General features: G+C 41.0%; 1 protein-coding gene across 3 annotated transcripts in view; it reads left to right on the plus strand.

Annotated features, from left to right (window-relative positions):
- ano10a (anoctamin 10a) overlaps window positions 1-20,316 on the plus strand; it is a 35,710-nt gene that overhangs the window by 11,925 nt on the left and 3,469 nt on the right. For 2 of the 3 annotated variants that reach the window (XM_063488126.1, XM_063488127.1), the window contains 3 exons: window positions 118-246; window positions 11,640-11,756; window positions 16,997-17,013. In XM_063488126.1, coding sequence (XP_063344196.1) covers window positions 118-246; window positions 11,640-11,756; window positions 16,997-17,013 — 263 coding nt within the window. The remainder of the gene's footprint in view (window positions 1-117; window positions 247-11,639; window positions 11,757-16,996; window positions 17,014-20,316) is intronic. The other variant, XM_063488128.1, reaches the window with a different exon arrangement.

Genomic DNA, 20,316 nt, shown 5'->3' on the forward strand with positions numbered 1-20,316 from the left:
CAGAGCTATTCCATTAAAAATGACATATCACTGACTCTGTGCTGTGCCCAGCTGCCAGGTATGGTTTCCATTCGTGGAAACGAATAACTGTCGCTGTCTTTCTACCTCTTTGTGCAGCTCGCCTTTGAAACCATGAGTGTGATAGCTGTTGTGACCAACTGTGCACTGATTGGCATGTCTCCACAAGTCAGATCCTACTTCCCCGAGTCAGAGACACAGCTCATACTGTGTACGGTGGCTGCTGAGGTAATTTACGTACACGCGCACACACACACACACACACACACACACACACACACACAGACGTACACGTAACGTGTGACCTGAGACTGGTAAACAAAGGTCAGATTTATGTAGTATTTTGGAGTAACTTTGTGATGTTATGAAACAAAGCTTGACCAGTCTTATATAAGAAATTTCAAAAGTGACACAACTGATAAGGAGAATGAATGAAAAGATGTGATCAAATGGGTTTTTATTCAGCATGGGCCATAGATCCTCAAATACATCCATTCTGACGCTTTAACGAAGTTTTAAAGAACAATTCCGATGTTATTCCTTAACCCGTTTACCTTTTCAGCTGGCAACAATCCATACATCTCCACTAATTAAAGGTAAAACTAAATGATTCATCACTGTGCAGAGCTACTCATCTGCAACTCTGCTGTTTGGTTTGGCAGAAAGTAAATGGTATATTTATAATAGCAGAAATAACACAGCAGCAGAAATGACTCCATTGATGATGGCACAAGCATCTCACAGAGCCATGCCGCTGTCTATGCTTTGCCAGGAGTGGAACAAACACATCTAAATGGAATGCTAGGAAGCAATTTGTTATACCTATCTCCTTTGTGATATAATATAGTATATAATACGAGTATAATACGCCTGTATTGAAAAAACTGTATTCTCCATTCTGATAGGTTATAATTTTATGTAGTTAGTAGGGGTGCAACGATACACAAAATTCACGGTTCGGTTCGGTTTGATACTTTGGTGTCACGGTTCAATATTTTTTCGATACAAAAAAATGTTCATGCTTTTTTAATTTGTCATTTATTAAAATTATAAATATATATTTTAACTCAAAAGTACAGTTTTTAAATTTAATGTTGCTGAAACGACAAAGTAATAAAAAAATAAATATCTGATCGAGAAATCCCTCATCTTTGGAAAAGAGAGTTTATTACAGAGAAATGGCTCTTTCCAAAATAAAAGCTATACTATACGCTTCTTCTGAGGTATATTCTCAGCAGCATATTAAACATATCAGGTCCCCATAAGGAGAATCATGTGCTAACGGCTGTCTAAATGACTCGGGTAAAGTTTGTAGCATGCGTGCTTGTTGTTTTTGTCTGCTTCCACTTGTCTTTGCACTAGGATGATGTCGGAGTAAATGTGCAGTCATATTCATTGTGTTCCCACTAGTGCTGTCAGCGTTAATCTGAAATGACGTTAACGCCACAACACGGCAAATCTCCGTTAACGAGCTACCGCGGATCGCCCCGTGCGTGGGGCTGGACGGCGTCAACACGTTAACGAGCTAACTGCACTAACGCACTAGTTCCCACCCATGTAATTGAGCATTGCGTGGCACATCCGACATACTGTTTTACTTTTGTCCATGACGCGCTTACCGTCAGGGTCATACTTCACATGAAGACCAAAATAGTTCCAAAGGCCAGATCTGAGTGAGGGTGGGGGAGGTTCAATTTGCTATGTTGCAACAAGTTTAGCTTCTGTCTTGCTAGCTTGTGCTGCGCTCAGTGGATCTGCGCTCGACAGTGCAGCCTAGGCGGAGTAGTCAAACGCAGATCCACTGAACGCTCAACACAGACAGCATCGTCAGAAGAAAAGTTGATAAAATAAGTTTTGTATTGTTCGATACACATGCGTACCGAACCGAAAGCACTGTATCGAACGGTTCAATATCGATACGAGTATCGTTGCACCCCTAGTAGTTAGTTAGATATAGTGATAACTGTGCAGTCATTCTTTTTGCATGGTTATAGAGGCACTTTTGCCATTCACTTTCATTTAAGGATCAGTGAATTTACCAAGGAAGACAACACAAAAATTGGACTTGTAGCATTATTCCTGTATTTTTTATTTTCTATAGATATCATAATCATTTTTGGATACAGTAATGTTTAATAGCGTTCTTGTTAACACCACCCTGTTTTGTAGTTGTGCCAGATGCAGATTTTTGTTCACTAGATGGAGCCACAGCCCAAAGCAGATCCACAGCAAGGGCTGAGGGTGACGGGCAGAGTGGAGAGTGTGTGTGTGTGTGTCTGCACATAAATGAAATTTGCACTGTGCGTATTCAGCCTATAATTGTTTGAGCTTGTGTGTGTGTGTGTGTGTGTGTGTGTGTGTGTGTGTGTGTGTGTGTGTGTGTTAATTTGAGCATTCACGCTGCAGGTTCCTCTTCTCCTGATTCTACCTCTATTAACATAACGTCAGCCCGCTCCCCTTTTCTATGTGCCCTGTTCAAACAGTGCAGCCTAACACACCTCCTGCCTCCGGAGGGGGAGGCTCAAAATAACAGCACAAACAGGTGAGGATGTAGTGAATGGGAGGAGCTGCAGTATGGAGATTTTTTTTAAGGACATTCATAAAGAAAACAGTTGTACGTTTGTGCTGCTTTAACAACCTCCTGAGGGACGATTGTTCTGTCTGGTTGCTGCCTGAGACTGTAAATGCTCTTTAAAGTACTGTAGCTCACTGTACAACATCTCTCTGCTGATACCAAGGCAGAAACTGGGTCACATCGATCGTCTGCATGTTTGATTGAACGTGTGGTCGGCACACACAGCTGAAAACTCTGCAGTTCACAGAGAAGTTGTTCTTTGTGGGTGATATTTCTCCTACAGCAGCTGCCAGGATAAGCCTGGGTTTGTTTAAACCTTTCTTTTTGCTGGGAGTTCTCTGTTAGTGTGAGATGGATTGAATCATTTTAGCCTTGCTTTGTCTCATGGGCTGCAGAATCTGCCTCCTAGATGTGTCTTTTGTCCAAAGAGTCACCATTTGGAAAAGATGATTGGTCACAGTTTATGCATCTGCTACGGTCTGCTGTTGAAATTGAAAGTGAGAGAAATGGTGATGATGGTATGTGTCTCTTCCACAGTGTATGGTGATAAATAGGAAATCCAAATAGAATCAAGTGAATTGAATCATCAACCCCCCCTGGAGCCCTTTGTGAGGGAGCTGTGGTGTTAACAGATTCCGCTTTGAGAACCATGGGTCTGATGACAACATGCTACATTATACATGATCTGATGACACAGCTCACTGATTTTTTTTTTTGTTAACTTTACTTGACGGGGTGTAACAGCTCTGTGTTTGGATTAATTTCCAAGTGCAGATGTTACTGATGAGAATAGGTAGTTTTGCAGGTAACTGCTCATGCACCATCAATGGCATGCAGAGACTTTTACAGATGGGTAAGAAGAGTGGGTGAACCAACTGCATTCCAGTTCCTCATCATCTCTGACAACAGTGTGACAGTACACATACACAAACTGCCAAAAAAAGATTGAGCATCTTAAAAAGCTGAATATTGTGAAGTGAATCCTCCATTTCTGACTGTAATGGGGGCCATAATCTACTAAATGAATATCACGTTGCATGCGGTGTGACTTGAAACTAGCAACAGAAGCCATGAACTCATCAGGCCAGCAAGGATCATTCTACCATAAACTTCCAAACAGCTGATCTTCTGTTTGCCAACAGAGGAGTCACGCAGGTTTAGTAGAATGCAGGTTTAAGACACCTCCACACTGGCTTCTTTGGCTTTTAAGAGCTGAATGTTACATCCATCTATTCAGTCTATACACTGAGTTTAAGACATGAACCATGTAGTGCTGATCCAGTTGAGTTAAAGAATGTAATGATAATCGAATGAACAGATGGATGTCCTTTAATAGGACTGAAGATATTTTAAGCTTTTAATCAACCAGGTGTGTTTTTCCGCAGTTTGTTTGTTATTACTTATTACTATCAACTTCTCTGATATTCCCTCCAGCTTCAATTTGTAACACAGTGGCAGCTTTTTTTCATCACTTTTAATAATACTAGAATAGAATAGAATAATCCTTTAATTGTCCCACTAGGGGAAATTTGGTTGTAACAGCAGCCAAAAAGACACATATACAAACAAACAGGACACAGAACAGAAACATACACAATTTTTCTTACATATTTACATTAAGGACAATGGTTACTATATACAGAGAGTACTGTACAGTTATTAAATTAAATATAAATAACTACAGAAAAGAGGCAAACCAGGTTGTAGTGCAAATCGGTTAATTAACTTATGGCAGTTACAGTGCAGATGTAAACATCTATGTTTGTTGGGAGCAATTCTGATTGTACAGTCTGACAGCTGCAGGGAGGAAGGACCTGCGGAAACGCTCCTTCGTGCATCTAGGATGCAGCAGTCTGTCACTGAAGGAGCTCTGCAGTTCAGCAACATTTACATGCATGGGGTGGGAGACTCTGTCCATCAGAGATGTTATTTTGGCCAGAGTCCTTCTGTCTCCCACCACCTGCACTGGGTCCAGGGTGCATCCCAGAACAGAGCTGGCCTTCCTGATGAGTTTATCCAACCTCTTCCTCTCAGCTGCCGATAAACTGCTGCTCCAACATACAACACTGTAAAAAATGACTGATGATGATAATAATAATAATAATGTATACTTTATTGATCCCCGTGGGGAAATTCCTCTCTGCATTTAACCCATTCACTCAGTGAAGCAGAGTGAATATGACCTTTGTTTGGTGTGTGTGTGTGTGTGTGTGTGTGCGTGCATTACATGTGCCCTTACTCTAGACTTTTTCTGATTAAAGACTCCAGGGACTCCAGTAAGTCATACTCACAGCATGCTGCCTCTAATCCATCCTCTCCTCCTTCAAACTGTCTTTTGGGCTGACTAGAAATGAACATGACTTTTTATAGCAGAGGACTGCGCTTTGGGCCTGGGGGTCATGTTCTCTGCTTGATTTGCACTCTGCCTCACTCACCTGAATCATGAGAGGAGGTGTGATGCTGCTTTTGCAAACACAGAGGGAAACCAGGTTAGCTCACAGCTTGGTGTTTGGCTTTCACTCTCGCTTTGCAGTGGTTGTATATGAGCAATCCATCCTGCCGCGACACACTGCATCAGTCAGGTGTGTCATGCATTTCCTTGCTTTTCTCTTTAGTGCACACTGCAGACCTGTGATGGAAGGCTTGGATCAAAGTAGAGATAAAATGAGTGAATGAGGAAGCAAAAGGAGGAGAAACAGGAAGGAAGGGACTTAGAGCAGAACTGCCAGGGCTGATGAGAGAGACAAGGAAAACGATTGACTGAGGAAAGGATACCTGTGTGTGTGTGTGTGTGTGTGTGAGAGAGAGAGAGAGGGACAGAGAGAGAGAGGGACAGAGAGAGCTCTCTCTCTCTCTCTCGGACATCCAAGCACGTTCTTGCCTGCTACCATCCACCACATTTCCTAGAATTGAGCAAACAGGCTATTAAAGAGATGGCACAACAAGAACAGTGAGAGCCAGCTTGTGTAATGTTAAGTGTATGAAAGAAGAGCTGCACATGAATACACATACATGTGGTTTATTGATTCAGCAGCCAGTATATTGCTTTTAGAGAAACACTTTCTAATTAAAGCTGCTAACAGGTCTGTGAGTGCATACACTGTTAAATACAGCTAACTCCAGGCGGAGCAGAGCCTCTAACCCACATTCTTAGTGCAGACAGACAGAAGATCACAGATGTTTTTTTTTTCCTTTGAAACATTTCTCATTGCTCTTCTTAAGTCGGTTGTCATCTCTTTAATAAGAGAAGGCTGATTCAGAGAGCTGAGGGTTCAAATCAAAACCCTCAGCTCCTCTTATCTCTGTTATGGGGGTGGGTTGGGAGCAGGCGCGAGGGCTTCGCCGCGTCGCTTTCCAGCAGCAGTGCTATGATACCTGGGTAATTGCTGTATAGGGTTTACACACATCAGTGAGCAGTAACTAGGCAACTGGCCAGCCTGCCGCTGAAAGAGACAGAGACTTTCTTTCAGAGTCACGGGTCTGTCTGTTATAATCGACTCATTTCGGAGCAGCTGAAGAAACAGAGCAGGGACTCTGAAGTGTATCTGCTTACAAGGGACCTGAAAGGACGGGAGACAAGATCACAGCCTAATGGCATGGAACAGGAAAGGGTTCACAGTTATTGGTTATTTGAGCTGGTGTGCAGCACGCAGGTGTTTTCAATTTGACAAAACTTTTAACACAAAATATCTCGGCATGATGGAAAACTAATAATTAGTTATCATGGTTTGTGTGTAGCCTGTATTGTGTATTTACATGACTTCTAAGACTGACTTGAACCATAAATGCAGTATTTGAATTGAGAATATTAGTGCATAGGATACAGATATATGTCCTAAGGCCCTAAGTGATGTTTACAGCTTGAGACAGTCTATAGTGCAAACAACAATAAATTTAGTTAAAGCTGGAAGAAGCAATAGTAGTCAGTATGTGTTATCAGAGGTTTACATCCATTCATGCCCACTCATCATGGGCATGAATGTCACAGTAATTTTGGGCTTCTTGGAGCTGATTGTACTACATACATGATGATTGCACATGCCCATAATGAGTGTATGTAACCTGCTGGCCATAATTGTTTATAAAAGCATCCGTAGGGGTTATTATGCATTTAATTTAATTTGTAAGGCTTATATTCACTCTAAATACACAAACTTTTATGAAGTCCAGCAATCGCTCTCCTTTAAAATTTGGTTTGATCGTTATTTTTAGAGGCAAATATCTGTCTTAAAGGCTGTTAGATGCTCTGGGACCATCATAAATGGGACCGAGTTGAGCGACGAGACTGAACGAACAGTTACAATATAGCCTATAGAGCAGAGTGGAACAGCAGTCAGGTAAATGAGTGTCATGGTAATATAAAAATGCTTTTCTGTGCTGCCAAAGTCTACCAGTTCAAAGTAAAGTACGTTATTATAATACAGACCATACTAACTGCTCACAAAGCTGATTACGAGTCAGTACAGTACAGTACATTTATTAACTTTGTAATCTAAAAGAAGCCAAAGACCTGACATTAACATAGCTCTGTGTGGTGATTAAGGTGCCTGCATGGGACAGTTTTTTATGTGTGTCTGTCAAATTGTCTTTTTCAGCAGCCCACCACACAGTAATCTCATTACACTGTTTTTAAAGACAATAAGATTATCTTATCTGCTGGCAACCACAGAGCAGCAGCAGGCCAGGATCCACCCATAAACTAGTCTAGCCTCCCACTCTGTATTTGAGCTTTGTTTACACTGGAGGAGCTTTGAACTTGGTGTACAAAGCAACTTAATCTTCTAAACCTATATTATGTAATTAAATGACCCCACTCTACAGGTATCACTTTTGTATTGCAATGCATTGTTTTGTTTTGTTTGTGATAGCACTGAATGCAACGTCGTGTTATTATTTCCTTGGACTTTACGTTATCACAGCTAGCTAATAGAATTTCTTTGAGCAATTAGAGAAGGATGCCTCCTGCTTCCATAATCATTATCTAGAACCAGTATTTTTATAATTCCACTGGTGTATTTGTCCCTGAGTGGCACCTTTATTAGTATGCATAGATATTTGACCCATCATCAGGATGACTCAAGTTTATCACGACTCTCATCGTGTAATTCCCTCAGTAGTCACTGGAGACCGCATCACAGCTAAGAGGAGACTTAGATTTGGCCTTAAAGTTATTGGCTGACAAGAAATTCATGACTCAAAATGAATACTAATGAGTGTATCTGCTAGATGTGCAAGCTACTGCATGCAAATATGTTGATCATGACATAATTTAATCGTCTAATGTAGACCTTATGTTGTGTTAACAGCTCATTGTGCTGCCACCTGGTCAATAAAATCGGTGTACGCAGCTTTACTTTACACTGAGTCAGACCTCACGAATCAAGTCGCACTGCATCGTAAAGACTGACGTGCCTCGCTGTCCTCACATCATACAGCAAACACACTCTCCCAAAAGTTGCGATCTCTCCCTGTCACGTCGGTGCCGCTGCTTCCCTGCGTCGCTGTCGGCTGTCCCCAGCATTCGCATGTCTACTCATCATCACTCCCTAATTTGATATACAATATTTTTGGTGAGTGATGAGCTCACAGCATAAAAACCAAACTTTTGTATTCAAACTACATGCTGGTGCATTCCTGTTTCCTGACTGAATAAAGTTGATTAAAAAAATATTTAAATACATTTATTATTCTTGTTGTGTATATCAAGAAGCAAAAGCAGGGTTTCTCCTGCAGACAAAAAAAATTGCGACACAATTTTTTGTTTGTTCGTTTGTTCCACATGTTCTCATTCATTTTTCTCCTCAACATTCTACACACAATACCCAATAATGACAAAGTGAAATAAAATGCTGAAATGTATTAAAAATCACAACATAACATGCAGATAAATATTCACAGCTTTTGCTTCACTGCTTTGAAGCATGTAGGATGAATTGTTCAGAAGACTTTAAGGTAACATGAAAAAGACTAGTGAAAACACAGTATGGCAGCTAGCTGTTAGAATGATGCGTTCTGCTCAGATCACGTATGAAAAGGCAGTTTTTCTGTTTGTGTCTCATCAGTAAGATTGACGGTGGATTCAAATGCAGTTAGTTCCATGCTAACAGCAAAATGTACTAAATGATTTGAGCATTAGCGCGGTGGCTAAGGTAACATTAGCAATAAATCTGGGCAGTATGGCCAAGAATTCACAATTCCTTTTTTTTTTTTTTTCCTCATTACATAAACACAACAAAAGAATGAATTCCAAAGTAGTCAAAGAGGGAAGTGGCTTTGCATGATTCATAGTTCAAAACAATTCTTACTTTTCTTTTGTTAGGTAGCCACTCGGCTATTTTTGCTCCTCTTCCTTAAGGCCACCCACCCTTCGAGTGAGCTTCCTTCCTGCAGCAAATTTGAAAAGCAGGTGGGTGGGGTTTCTGTCCTTTACAGGACAGCCTCTCGCCCAGGCCTGCTGTGAGTTGTTAGTTAAGAAATGGCTATTAGGTCTGCTTTAATTAAAACTGTACACCCTTCCAGAATAAGTAGGATAGCAAACCAACAGTAAAATCCACTTGCTATCTTTTCATTTAATACAAAGAATACACCAGGAGGCTATAGAAAAATCTTAGCACCACAAGATTATTTTGACTTGGCGTGGTATTCTTGGAATCCATTTCTTTTATTCTCTTGGTAAGTTCAAGTTGTGTCACTGAATAGCATGTCACAGAAAATACCAGAGTCAGTGACATTCACCAACACCTTTGTTAGATACACCTCTTCAAATTCTTGTTAACACAAATATCTAATCAGCTAATCACACGACAGAAAGGTATGCAGACATGTTTACTTTCCACTGGTCAAAGTGGTCAAACTAAGCATGGTTGTGGGCGTCAGATGGGCTACTCTGAATGTTTCAGAAACTGTTGATCTGAGCGGCAGCTCTCACAACCATCTCTGTGGTTTACAGAGAATGGTCAGAAAAAGAGAAAATATCCAATCAGCAGCAGTTCTCTAGCTGAAAATGATTTGTTCTTGTCAGAGGTCAGAGGAGAATGGCTAGACTGCTTCAAGTTGGCAAAGGTACCCGTGATTTAACAACCAAGGTGTAACTAACAAAGTGACCTGTAAGTATGCACTCCATGTTCTCTGTGTATTTTTGCCTGAGCGCCTCAAACAAAGCAAACTTTATAGTAAACCCAGACAGCTCATATCACTCTGCTCATATCTTGATTTGATGCGAGATAATAACAGGTCTAATTAGTTTGTCTTTGTTTGGAGGAGTGTCCAGGTGTTCCTCTTTATTTAGTGCTACACAGTATTAAGCTGTATATCAAATACTTGTTCTTCAAATAGGAAATGGCAAACCTGTAATATCCAGAGTTTGTCTTTATAGATTTTTTTTTTTTTTTAATTTTAGAACATTTCTCAGCTGTAGTAACGTTTCTGTTTGCCCTACATTTATTTACTTTGGAATTCTGTCATCTGAATTAAAGATGAAGGAGAACATCAGCCTTTGCTGGTGTAATGTAATCAGCGTAGCAATGATGATACAAATAGTTTTCATACTGAGCATTTGAAGTTCAGTCACATCCATTGTGTCAGACAAAGCAGAATTTATTGTCAGGCTCAAATGTTTCACAAGTTACCTTCTTCCAACCTTCACCAAGTGTCCTCTGTCTTTAGTCTAACCTTGTGCTGTTGAACACACACAAATATAAATTAGCCTCGAATAGCATTAGCAATTCGCTAAGAGCTGGACTGTTTATTCTACACTTTCAATCAATGTAACAAATCACTGAGGTCAGGGATTTCTGAGCATGTTCTGGTTGTTAATTATTGGAGCTGCTGTGCTGACTGGAATGGCAAAATGTCTTAGTTTATGCAACTTCAAGCTCACAGTGTTCCAAGTGGCATCAATCAGAGCATAATCTGGGGTCATATTAATAGAAGACAAATGTCCAACTAGGCAAGATAAATTATTTTACCATCCTCAGTGAAAGCTAGTGTTAGCTTGGGAATATATGTTATTCCATTGTCATTCATCTTACTCAAATCACTTGGTTTGATAACCCTGAAACCCATTCCTGTGGAGCAGTGCACCTTGTTATCTGCTCTTGCTCTCACACCATTTGTTCCATCTGCTGTAGCATAAGTCCATTACTGTGATGAGGAAAAGGGTGCTGAATCAAAGAAGCTGATGGCGGCTGGCCGTGCTCCAGATGGACTGGCACAGGGTTGTCTCTGTGTGTGTGTGTGTGTGTGTGTGTGTGTGTGTGTGTGTGTGTGTGTGTGTGTGTGTGTGTTTCATCATCTTTATGGGAAAACGCATATTCTGCTGATTCAGAAGTGTGCAGTTTGCTGTATTTGACAGAGAGAAACGGAGATCTGTGGACCCAGTTAAGACTTTTACAAGCACAAAGTGTTCTTCATAATAGATTAAGCAACCTTCTGGGTTACTTGGGTCTGTATGTATCCTAATATGCAATGCACATGAAATATGTTTTTAATTTTTCTGCTCAAAATGTTTGGGTAGCACGAAAGTTTCATATTATGGCCCATGCATATATTCATCAAAAGTTACTCTAAAATCATGTCATATAGACACAGACACGATTTTTGTACTCAAAATAAAATTTTTGTCTTGTTAACTTTCCTCGAATCATCTTCCTTGCAGAATTTTGGCATTCTAGCTGTCAGATCTTTTCCAAACGGGAACGTGTCGACGGTACTGTTTCCTTTCAGAGTCATTGTTAGAAGGCAGAGTCAAAGCTGCCTATGCTGGGGTTTTTTTCATTCTCATTCAGCTTCAAGGACACGTACCGAGGCTGTCTGTCTCACTCTGACGTTCCACTCAGTCACTCCCCTTCTCCTCTGCTGTCCTCTGTCATTTTACAAAAGTGTGTCCCGTGAAGGACACCAATCTTTAAAAACTGTAATCAGGTTATGTTGATGTATCTTTCAAAGCATGCTCTCCTTCCTCTGTTCGGAACTAAAAGGATGTAAATAAAACGCTGACCCTGAACTTCTTAATCCCTATGATGTGATTGTCTGTCTGTGATTTCAGCATGTACTGCTGGGCTTCAAGTTCATTCTGACCTTCCTCATCCAAGATGTTCCCAAACACATCCAGGACAAACTGGCCCGTCTGGAGTTTGAATCATTGGAGGCCCTCAAGAAGAAGGTAAAGTCTGACTCTGCTCTTACTTTCTTTACTTTGTTACCACTCAGCAAGTTGCTACCTGTCCTCTGACCTTGGTTGACAACAATAAAAGGCTGATGGGGCAATGTCATAACCAGTGTTGGTCAAGTTACTTGAAAAAAGCTTCCCCCCAAAAGTAATCCTTTTACTTTACTGATTACTTATTTTTGAAAGTAATTAGTTACTTAGTTACTTTTTAAAAACATGATTTACAACCTGAATAGGTAATAAAGCAATAGATCTTTCAGCCCAATTCTACTTTTTCTGAATAATCCATCATATAAAATGTAATCAAATGAAAAAGTCTCTTTTTAAAACTTGTTTTAGTAGTTTTAATCTTTTAACTTTATGCATGAAGCAAAAATCAAATTATATGCAACATTCTCTGACTGGAAGAAATTTGTTTAACATTTAAACAAACATTCTGCACATTCCAGCATAATAAAATAAAATAGTTTTTTGTGTTTACACTCACTCTTGCACGTAAAACACAGCAGAAAATAAATAAAATCAAAGACTCAGCAGTCCTGTTGCTCTATTTTCACCTGTTTAGCAGGAGTGGGGCAGGCGGAGGTTTGCCCTGGTGCAGGTGTGTCGCAGCCATCATGTCAGTGGAAGGATCCGGCAGTTTCTCTGTGAATTTCACATTCCCGTGGCAGCATACTCGGTGCTTTCGCGGAAGTTTAGGGGTTTTTTTGGTTGTAAAAAGAAGTTTTCTTCCCATGCAGTGAACAGCGGACGCTAATGTTTTTGTCACTTTTTACGGAATCAAACTCAAAGTAAGGTCAGTACTTCCACGCTTTAAATGCTGCACGCTCATACTCTCTGCTGCACTCGATATATTATCCATTTTTGATCTGCACACAGCTGTTGCCACAAACATCGCATTCGTTTACGTCATTGCCATGAGACACTCTCGAAAAAAAAATCACGGTTTTAGTAACGCAGTAACGCAGCATGCTCACGGGAAAGTAACAGTAATCTAATTACCTTTTTTGAAATGGTAATCCCTTACTCTACTCGTTACTTGAAAAAAGTAATCGGATTACAATAATGCGTTACTGCTTATCTCTGGTCATAACCCTGCCGGGCAGGCAGGCAACATGAAAACCAAAGTTTATGAACATGATAACTTGGGGATGGGCGTCCAGGTACACACCGGCTCACTCCTTGATGGCTGCTTATCGGGGCCTGGAACCTGGGACTCGCTCGGGCCACTTCGGGGGTGGGGTGCCCTCGGCCTCTCGGCCTGGGGCTCGGTCACTCAGGCACAGCTGGCTGCCGGCGGAGCTCACGGGCACGTCACTGCAACCCCCCCTGGCTTCTGCTCCGCGGCTGCTGAGTGACCCCTCATCTGGGGCTCTCCTCAGCTCTTTCTGGGATAGTGGCGCGGCTGCCCCTCTGTTGGTCTTCCTTGGTCTCTTGTGTTCTGGGCGCCTCTGGATGTCTGGAGTTTTGAACTCCTCCATACCTGCTTCATGCCCTGGAGGATGGGACTGTGGCTCCCCACACCCTCTAGCAGATCATTACATGAAGGAACCTTTTAAAAACAAGCGCGTTCATGCTCACAGGTGTACACACGGGTGCTCACACACACAAACTACACCCTTTTTGGCTCCTACCTCAAAGCACACTGTGCGCTGTCGATCTTACGTGCTGCACAATAATGTTTAATATTAAGTATTTAGTGTTATATTCCCATAGATCATCGTGATGTTGTTTATTCTATTGCTCTCGTTTTCTTCTGCTTGTTTTCTTTTTTCTTTCTCAACAGGTGATCCAGGTGATTGATATATGTATTTTTTGTCTGCTTATTTTGTTGGTTTTTGTTTTTTGCCCTTTATCCCCGTCCCTCTTCCCAGCTGTTTTTTCCCCCTCTTTCTTTCTCCCTTTTCTTTTCCTCATTCAAGTCTGTCCCGTATCTAGCAAAGGAAAATAAAAAATAAAATAAACAATAAAAGGTGAATCAAATAGACCATTACGGCAAGGCTGGGATGGTCCATTTGGTAAAGTAAATCCGTTGGGCATCTTTCTTCGCCTTTAGACAATAATTCTGATGGCAAAAGAACCAAACGGGACAGGCAAAAAAAAAAAGAACATGATAACTTGAGAACGAAATGATATAGGATTTTCAATTTGATACCGTAGGTATATCAACTAGAAATTTCGGAAAGTCTTGTGAATGTGATAACTTGGGAATGAAACGATGAAGGATTTTCAAATTGACACCATAGGTTTATCTACTATGAGGCTGAGGGGTACCACGAGCCACACGGCAGTATTTTTTTGCAATTTTCTTTTCACTTTGCTTAGTGGGAGGAGTCCTCATCACCAGAGGACTCTGTTTGTAGTAAATGGTGTCAGCAAGAAACACAAAGAACAGTTTCCCATCTGAGAACAAAAAGTGATCTGAACTTGATTTTACCAATACATAAAGTAAAGTTGTTGTTGTTGTCTGTTGGCTCAGTCCATCCCTAATGGACCGATCCAACCTTTTTCCGAGTTCTGATCTGATAAGCTACCTTTGCTGTGGGTATAAGGAGAGTGAAAGTAAACAAGCAAGTGAGGAAACATCTTTATCAGATCTTTTCAGTCCTGCAGGCTCACTTTGAAGATATTTCACACACAATGCACATACTAACTATACCAACAGCTTCTGTCTGGAGGTTTGCAAACATTTTTTTACATCACTTGAAGATGGTCAGACTGCTCAAATTCTGTGCTTAGCTTCTTTAATCCTACATTTGATCTACTGCTAGCTGCTGTTGTTGTGTGAATAAGTAAACCCAGAATAACACAGAGCAGGATTTCTTTCTTTGCACTGTGCATCGACGCATTGTCACTGATATTCGATCCAGCCTTTTGGATCAGTGTCAGATTTATATCCAATCCAAGTGTCAGAGTATCCCTAATAAGGCCTGGAAGTTTGAGGGTTCTGCACAGTATCTTAGCTATTCCCAGGACTGCACTCTGCATTCTGGGCAGAGACCTCTTATGTAATCTCTTATTGCCACTCAACCCACTTTGGACTTTACCTTCCACATTTGGTTCATTTGTTCCTTTAGCCCCAATACTATTCCACGGCCTATTTCCTCATGTTTCTTCTTCCTCATGTTGCTGCCCACTGAGTTTGCCACATCTAAACACAACTGCAGTCTTATGTACCTTGTCAATCACCATTATGTCTGATTGGTTGGCCAGCAACTGCTTGTCTGTCCCACTGAACATTAACCCTGTTCTTCTCAACCACCTTTGGTCGTGTCTCTCATCGAGAATTGAGGACTTCTAATGCATTTCACAGATGTTGCTGTACATTGCTTGGTCCACAGTTCCCAGCTTGCATCTTACATCCTGCTACTATGTGTTGGCTGGTGCTAGATTCCTGCCTCTCTGGATTTGGTGCTTGTGAGGAGTTTTCATGTCTTGACATCAGTGGCTTCAATCTTCGACCTTCGGGCATCTTTATCATGGTTCCTGTTGACCTGTGGGATACTTAGCTGTCCAGTATGTGTAGCTGTCCTGTATGTCTGCTTTTCCGCTTTCTGGTAGATCCACTCTTTCAGTCCAGTCCGAATGAGGATTGTGGTGAAGTGAATCAGTAAGTCAATGACTTGCTCACTCCTGGTATACAGCTTGGAAGTCATCCACGGAGTCGTACCGGAGGAGGCTAATGGTCACTCCAGTCTTGCTAACCACCAACGCACAAACATCCAACAGGAACAACTCAGTACATTTAGGCATGCAGGCATGATCAAGATGACCTGTTGAAGTTCATACCAAGTACTGAATGTGACTTTAAATACAGCATGGTACAAGACTGGGTGGTCTGAGTATTTCAGAAACTGCTGATCTACTGGGATTTCCCACATAACCATCCGCAGGGTTTGTAGAGAATGGTCCAAAAAAGAGAATATCCAGTGAGCAACATTTCTCTGGGTGATAATGCATTTTTGCTTGGTGATATTTTGTTGGCACACTTTGGGCCCCTTACTACCAATAGAGCATTGCTTAAATGCCACAACCTACCTGAGTATTGTTGCTGACCATGTTCATCCCTTTATGACCACAGTGTACTAATCTTTTGCTGGTTTCTTGTACCAGGATAACTTGTCATGTCACATCGCTCAAATCATCTCAAACAGTTGACTGCACGCAGATGGCCACCACAGTCACCAGATCACAATTCAGTAGAATACCTTTAAGTTGTGGTTGAATGTTCAGCTGACAAATCGGCAGCAACTGCATAATAGTGTCATGTCAATATAGACCAAATTATGTGGTGAATGCTTCAAGCTACCACTAAAAATTAAGACTGTTCTGAAGGGCGTCCAAGCTGGTGCTAGCAAGGTATACCTAATTAAGTCTGGTGGAAATGGTTTTGAATAACACGGTCAGTGTATGTGTATGTAATGTCTTTGAGCAAAAATCTCAGACTTCTCTAATCACCATTTATTTCTACCAGTTTGAGTGTATATTCCTAATATGGTCATCTCAGGAACACAGGTCTGTGGATAAGCATAGAAACCCCACTTGCATGACATTTCTCATATAGTTAGAATACCTTTAAGTTGTGGTTGCAAGCACATCATAATGCATGTTGAGTAAATACTCAACATGCATTATGATGTGCTTGTATGTAGTAGCTGTTGTGAAGTGTCAGATGTATACAAGAGCAGAGAGCTTGTGTATATCTCCATAACAACGTACAGCTCCAGAGCTTCCCAGCATTAAGGAGAGCTCTCAATGTCTGTCTCAGACCACTTTACTGAAGATAAATGGTGTGCCCTATGCTAATAGTATTGATACGGCTCCAAAGTAAAGCAGTGGCTTTCTGTGTGCCGCAGCTATTTGTTTGATGTGGACTGACAGAGCTGAGTGCTTCTCTGATGAGCTGTTGGATCATCATTTCTTTCATATGGTCTTTGCTGCCCTTCAGTATGTTGCTGCTCCTCTATATATTGCTGTTTTATGGTCTGACTTATTACATACCATTTGCCAGTCTTACCAGAAGAACTTTGAATAATGAACGGTTCTTTTTATACTCACTATGTAAATAGATTAGATTTCATCAGTTGTTACCACAGATATATTGAATATATAACCACATCATGCTAATGTTTGCTTCCTGACTGAATATTCATCTTTAATTGGTCTGTTTCATGTACACACTCTCCTATTAACCAGTTATGTTGGCTTTAATTTGTGGTCTCTTGCTTCTGCAGAGACAGCTCCACGGAGGGTGAGTAGCTCACAGGCTGTGTGTGATTGCGGAGACTCTTTTGTGTTTTCACTGCCGAGCACTTGGTTGATATTTAATTACTTATAAAGTTGGCTACTCACCGTGTGTTCTAATACAGATGTTTTTGGCGTGAGTTTGTGATCTAACAAGCTGAGATGTGTGATGCTGTGATACTACAGTTAACAGTTTAATAAGAGAACCACTTAATGCTCATAATCAAGGTGGAAAACAGATGCTGGTGATTCACCTGTCAGCATGAAAGAAGATTCCCGTCGTAGCATCTGAGCAAATGAATGACTCCTCAAATATGAAATGTATATCCTAGGCTTCTCCTACCTTGTCAGCCTTCTTTCTATCAGTCTGACTGTCCTCAGAAAGACAGCCATTCAGACAGAATGAGAGCTAAATGAAGATGGTTTTCTGCCACTTAAGGCAAGCTGCTACATTAATGTAGTAACTCAAGTAGGCAGACATGCTGTGTCGGAGGTTGGAGGCCAATCGTGTAGACATCTTGGGTAGAAGAAGCTACCTGAGAAATTGCATATTACAAAACAAGCAGACATTGATTCCTGTTCTCAGTCTGAACCAGAAGTTCTGACCTGAAGCTCTAAAGCTGAAGTGGCTCTTTACAAGACTGTGTCGCACACAAATCTGATACACATGTAACATCTATCCTCTGATGTTCTTATAGCAGAACTCCAATTTAGATTATGAGCTGCGTAAACCGAAGTTTCATCTCAAGTGAACCATAAGAGTAAAATCATTCTGTAATAACCATATGGAACAAACATCCTTCTTTTTTCTGTAATAATTGTGAAGAAGTTCAACAACATTCTGAAGCTTTTCACATTTATTAAGGAATCATTTAGAAAATCAGGCAGATGTGTAATTTCAACAGTTGTACATACTCTATGGTGCAAAATCATAAGAATATTTATACTGAGAGTTTTACAGATCCACAGAGTCTCTGTTTAGAAGTCAGGAGAATGTGTACATCCTATTTTTTCTTTTCTTTTTTCTTTTTTTTTACTTGGTTTTGCTTTGTTTGGCTTTTTTTACACTCAGGTTGTTGCTATGTCACGACAAGACATCAATATATGACGAGTAGGAAGTGACACTGTTGCTATAACTCAGTGTGTCATGTGCTACTGCCGAAGGACCCCTCATGTGTAGATGTGATACACCAGTGGTTTTGGCATGCTCAATGTTTGTGAGCCAGTTTGCCTTTAGTGTGGTACAGCTGGCTGAGAGCCACAGAGCTTTTTAAACTCACTTAGTGAAACGTTTTTTCCAGCATGACAGCTGGACTAATTCACTCGAGAACCAGATCAATAAGAGAGTTCTAGGATTTATGGTTTAAGTTCATTAAATTTGAAAATCGGAAAGAAGTGTTTGATTAGACTAAAACGGAACATGAAGCTCTCTCCCTCATGCTACTCTATAGAATAATAATGTGGTGGGGTGAAATGCATTCAGACATAGAGGGTATCATAGTGTGTATGCAGCATGGACTCGTTTGGAGAACTCGTGCAAGGATCTCAGATTCCCACAGGAGATACTTGATCAGACGGATTAGCAGCTTTCTTGGCTGCACTTCTTCAGCTACATGTCACCTATATCCATCTGAACACATCAGTCACAGCAGACTGAAGGGCCGGCACAAGATCCTGCCATAGTTTAACCCTGCTGTCATTAGGAAGAGAACTGGTAGATACATGTCACACTGATGCCATCCCAGTGGATACATGTCTGACTTTCCAGGGCTGCGTGTAGAGTGTTTTTTCTGTAGCTCTGTTCTAAACACGGGACTGCACATTAGTGACGGCATGAACTTGTTGGTTTATCCAAGTTTTCAAGCTGCCCGTTTAAAGTGTTGATTGTCCTGGTTGATACAAGTGCAACAGTACGATGGTGGTCAAAGCAGCAGAAGCCTTGTTTGTATAAGGTGTCCTCAGCTGTTATCATGACTGCCAAAGAAATTAGCTGAAGGCTAACAGCCATGTATCAAAGCCATCGCACAGTCTACACGAACCATGCTCGATTGATTTGCTCTGTCCATGTAGCATTACGGCCTACAGTTATTTAACTTTACTGAAATCTGACAGTCTGTGGGTGTCTGCACTAATTAAACATCATTGAAAGGTGGTTCAGTTTTTATAGGTTGTCAGGTTTTTCTGTGTGACAGCAGTTTGACTTTGCATTAGATTTGTTATAAAGTAACTGGTTACCTAAATGGTGAGCGATTGATAGAACAGGATGTCTTGATCTGAGTATCTGCTAGGGACACTGAAGCCAGGAAAAATTGCTCATTGCCTGAAAAACTTAATTACTTAATTACAAAGTGATGGGTTCCCAGATTTGAGCCTCCTAGTGTGATTGAAGTTTTGCGGGGTGGGGGCGACTGGGCTTTAAATAAGGTTCTGAGCTCCTTTAAGTCAGAGTCAGCAGTCAGGGATGAACACTCAGCAGAATCGGTCCACAACAGAGAGCTGTGCACTCTTCATACTACACACTTTGTAACAACACCTCAGACCTTGACAAGACATTGCGGCTTAGCAGGGCAGCATTTGTCACATGCACACACAATTCATTTTCACAGAGGAGAACACAGCATCCCTCACGACGCTAATAAGTGTGTGGGTGTGTGTGTAAAGACTTCAACCTTCATTCACAAATGCTGTATGATGTTTGATCTAGAGGTGTCCCCAGAGTTCTTTGGTCCCAAACAAAAATGTCTTTGGTGGTCACGTGTGTTGCGAGGGTTGACTCTGGTGTGGAAGGTGGACTAGCTTATTTTAGCGTTTATTTTACTCATGTTGTAGCTTCAGTTAAACTCCACAGTAATGTAACTAGTCCGAGTTTAGGGTCAGTCTAAGGTTAGAGTAAGGCTGGGCACTAATTATGGTAAAGGTTTAAATAAGTCGCTGTGAAATATCTAATGTAACACCCTCTAAAAACCTACAGCACAAACTCACACAGAGTTGTGTTTAAAGTCCTGCTTTCTGTCCTCGCTGATGAATAATGACATCTTCGGACTATTAGCAGGGCTAGCAGTGGCTCTGGGTTCAGAGATGAAGGTCTGTAGACAGCACTGTGAGCAAGAGATGATGCTTTATCTAAGATTTTCATCGTAATGAGCTGTGTTTGTATCAAGGCAGGATCTTGATACAAACTATCATTTGAATTGTTAATCTGTGGTTTTAGGAATATAAAATGTGTGAAAAACCATTTTTCAAAAATATTTGTTTTTCAAAATAAATGAATCAACTTATAGTTTCATTTTTTTGTTTTTAACAGAATATC

This window comes from Pelmatolapia mariae, linkage group LG10_11 (assembly GCF_036321145.2).
Source record: "Pelmatolapia mariae isolate MD_Pm_ZW linkage group LG10_11, Pm_UMD_F_2, whole genome shotgun sequence".
Lineage (NCBI taxonomy): Eukaryota > Metazoa > Chordata > Actinopteri > Cichliformes > Cichlidae > Pelmatolapia > Pelmatolapia mariae.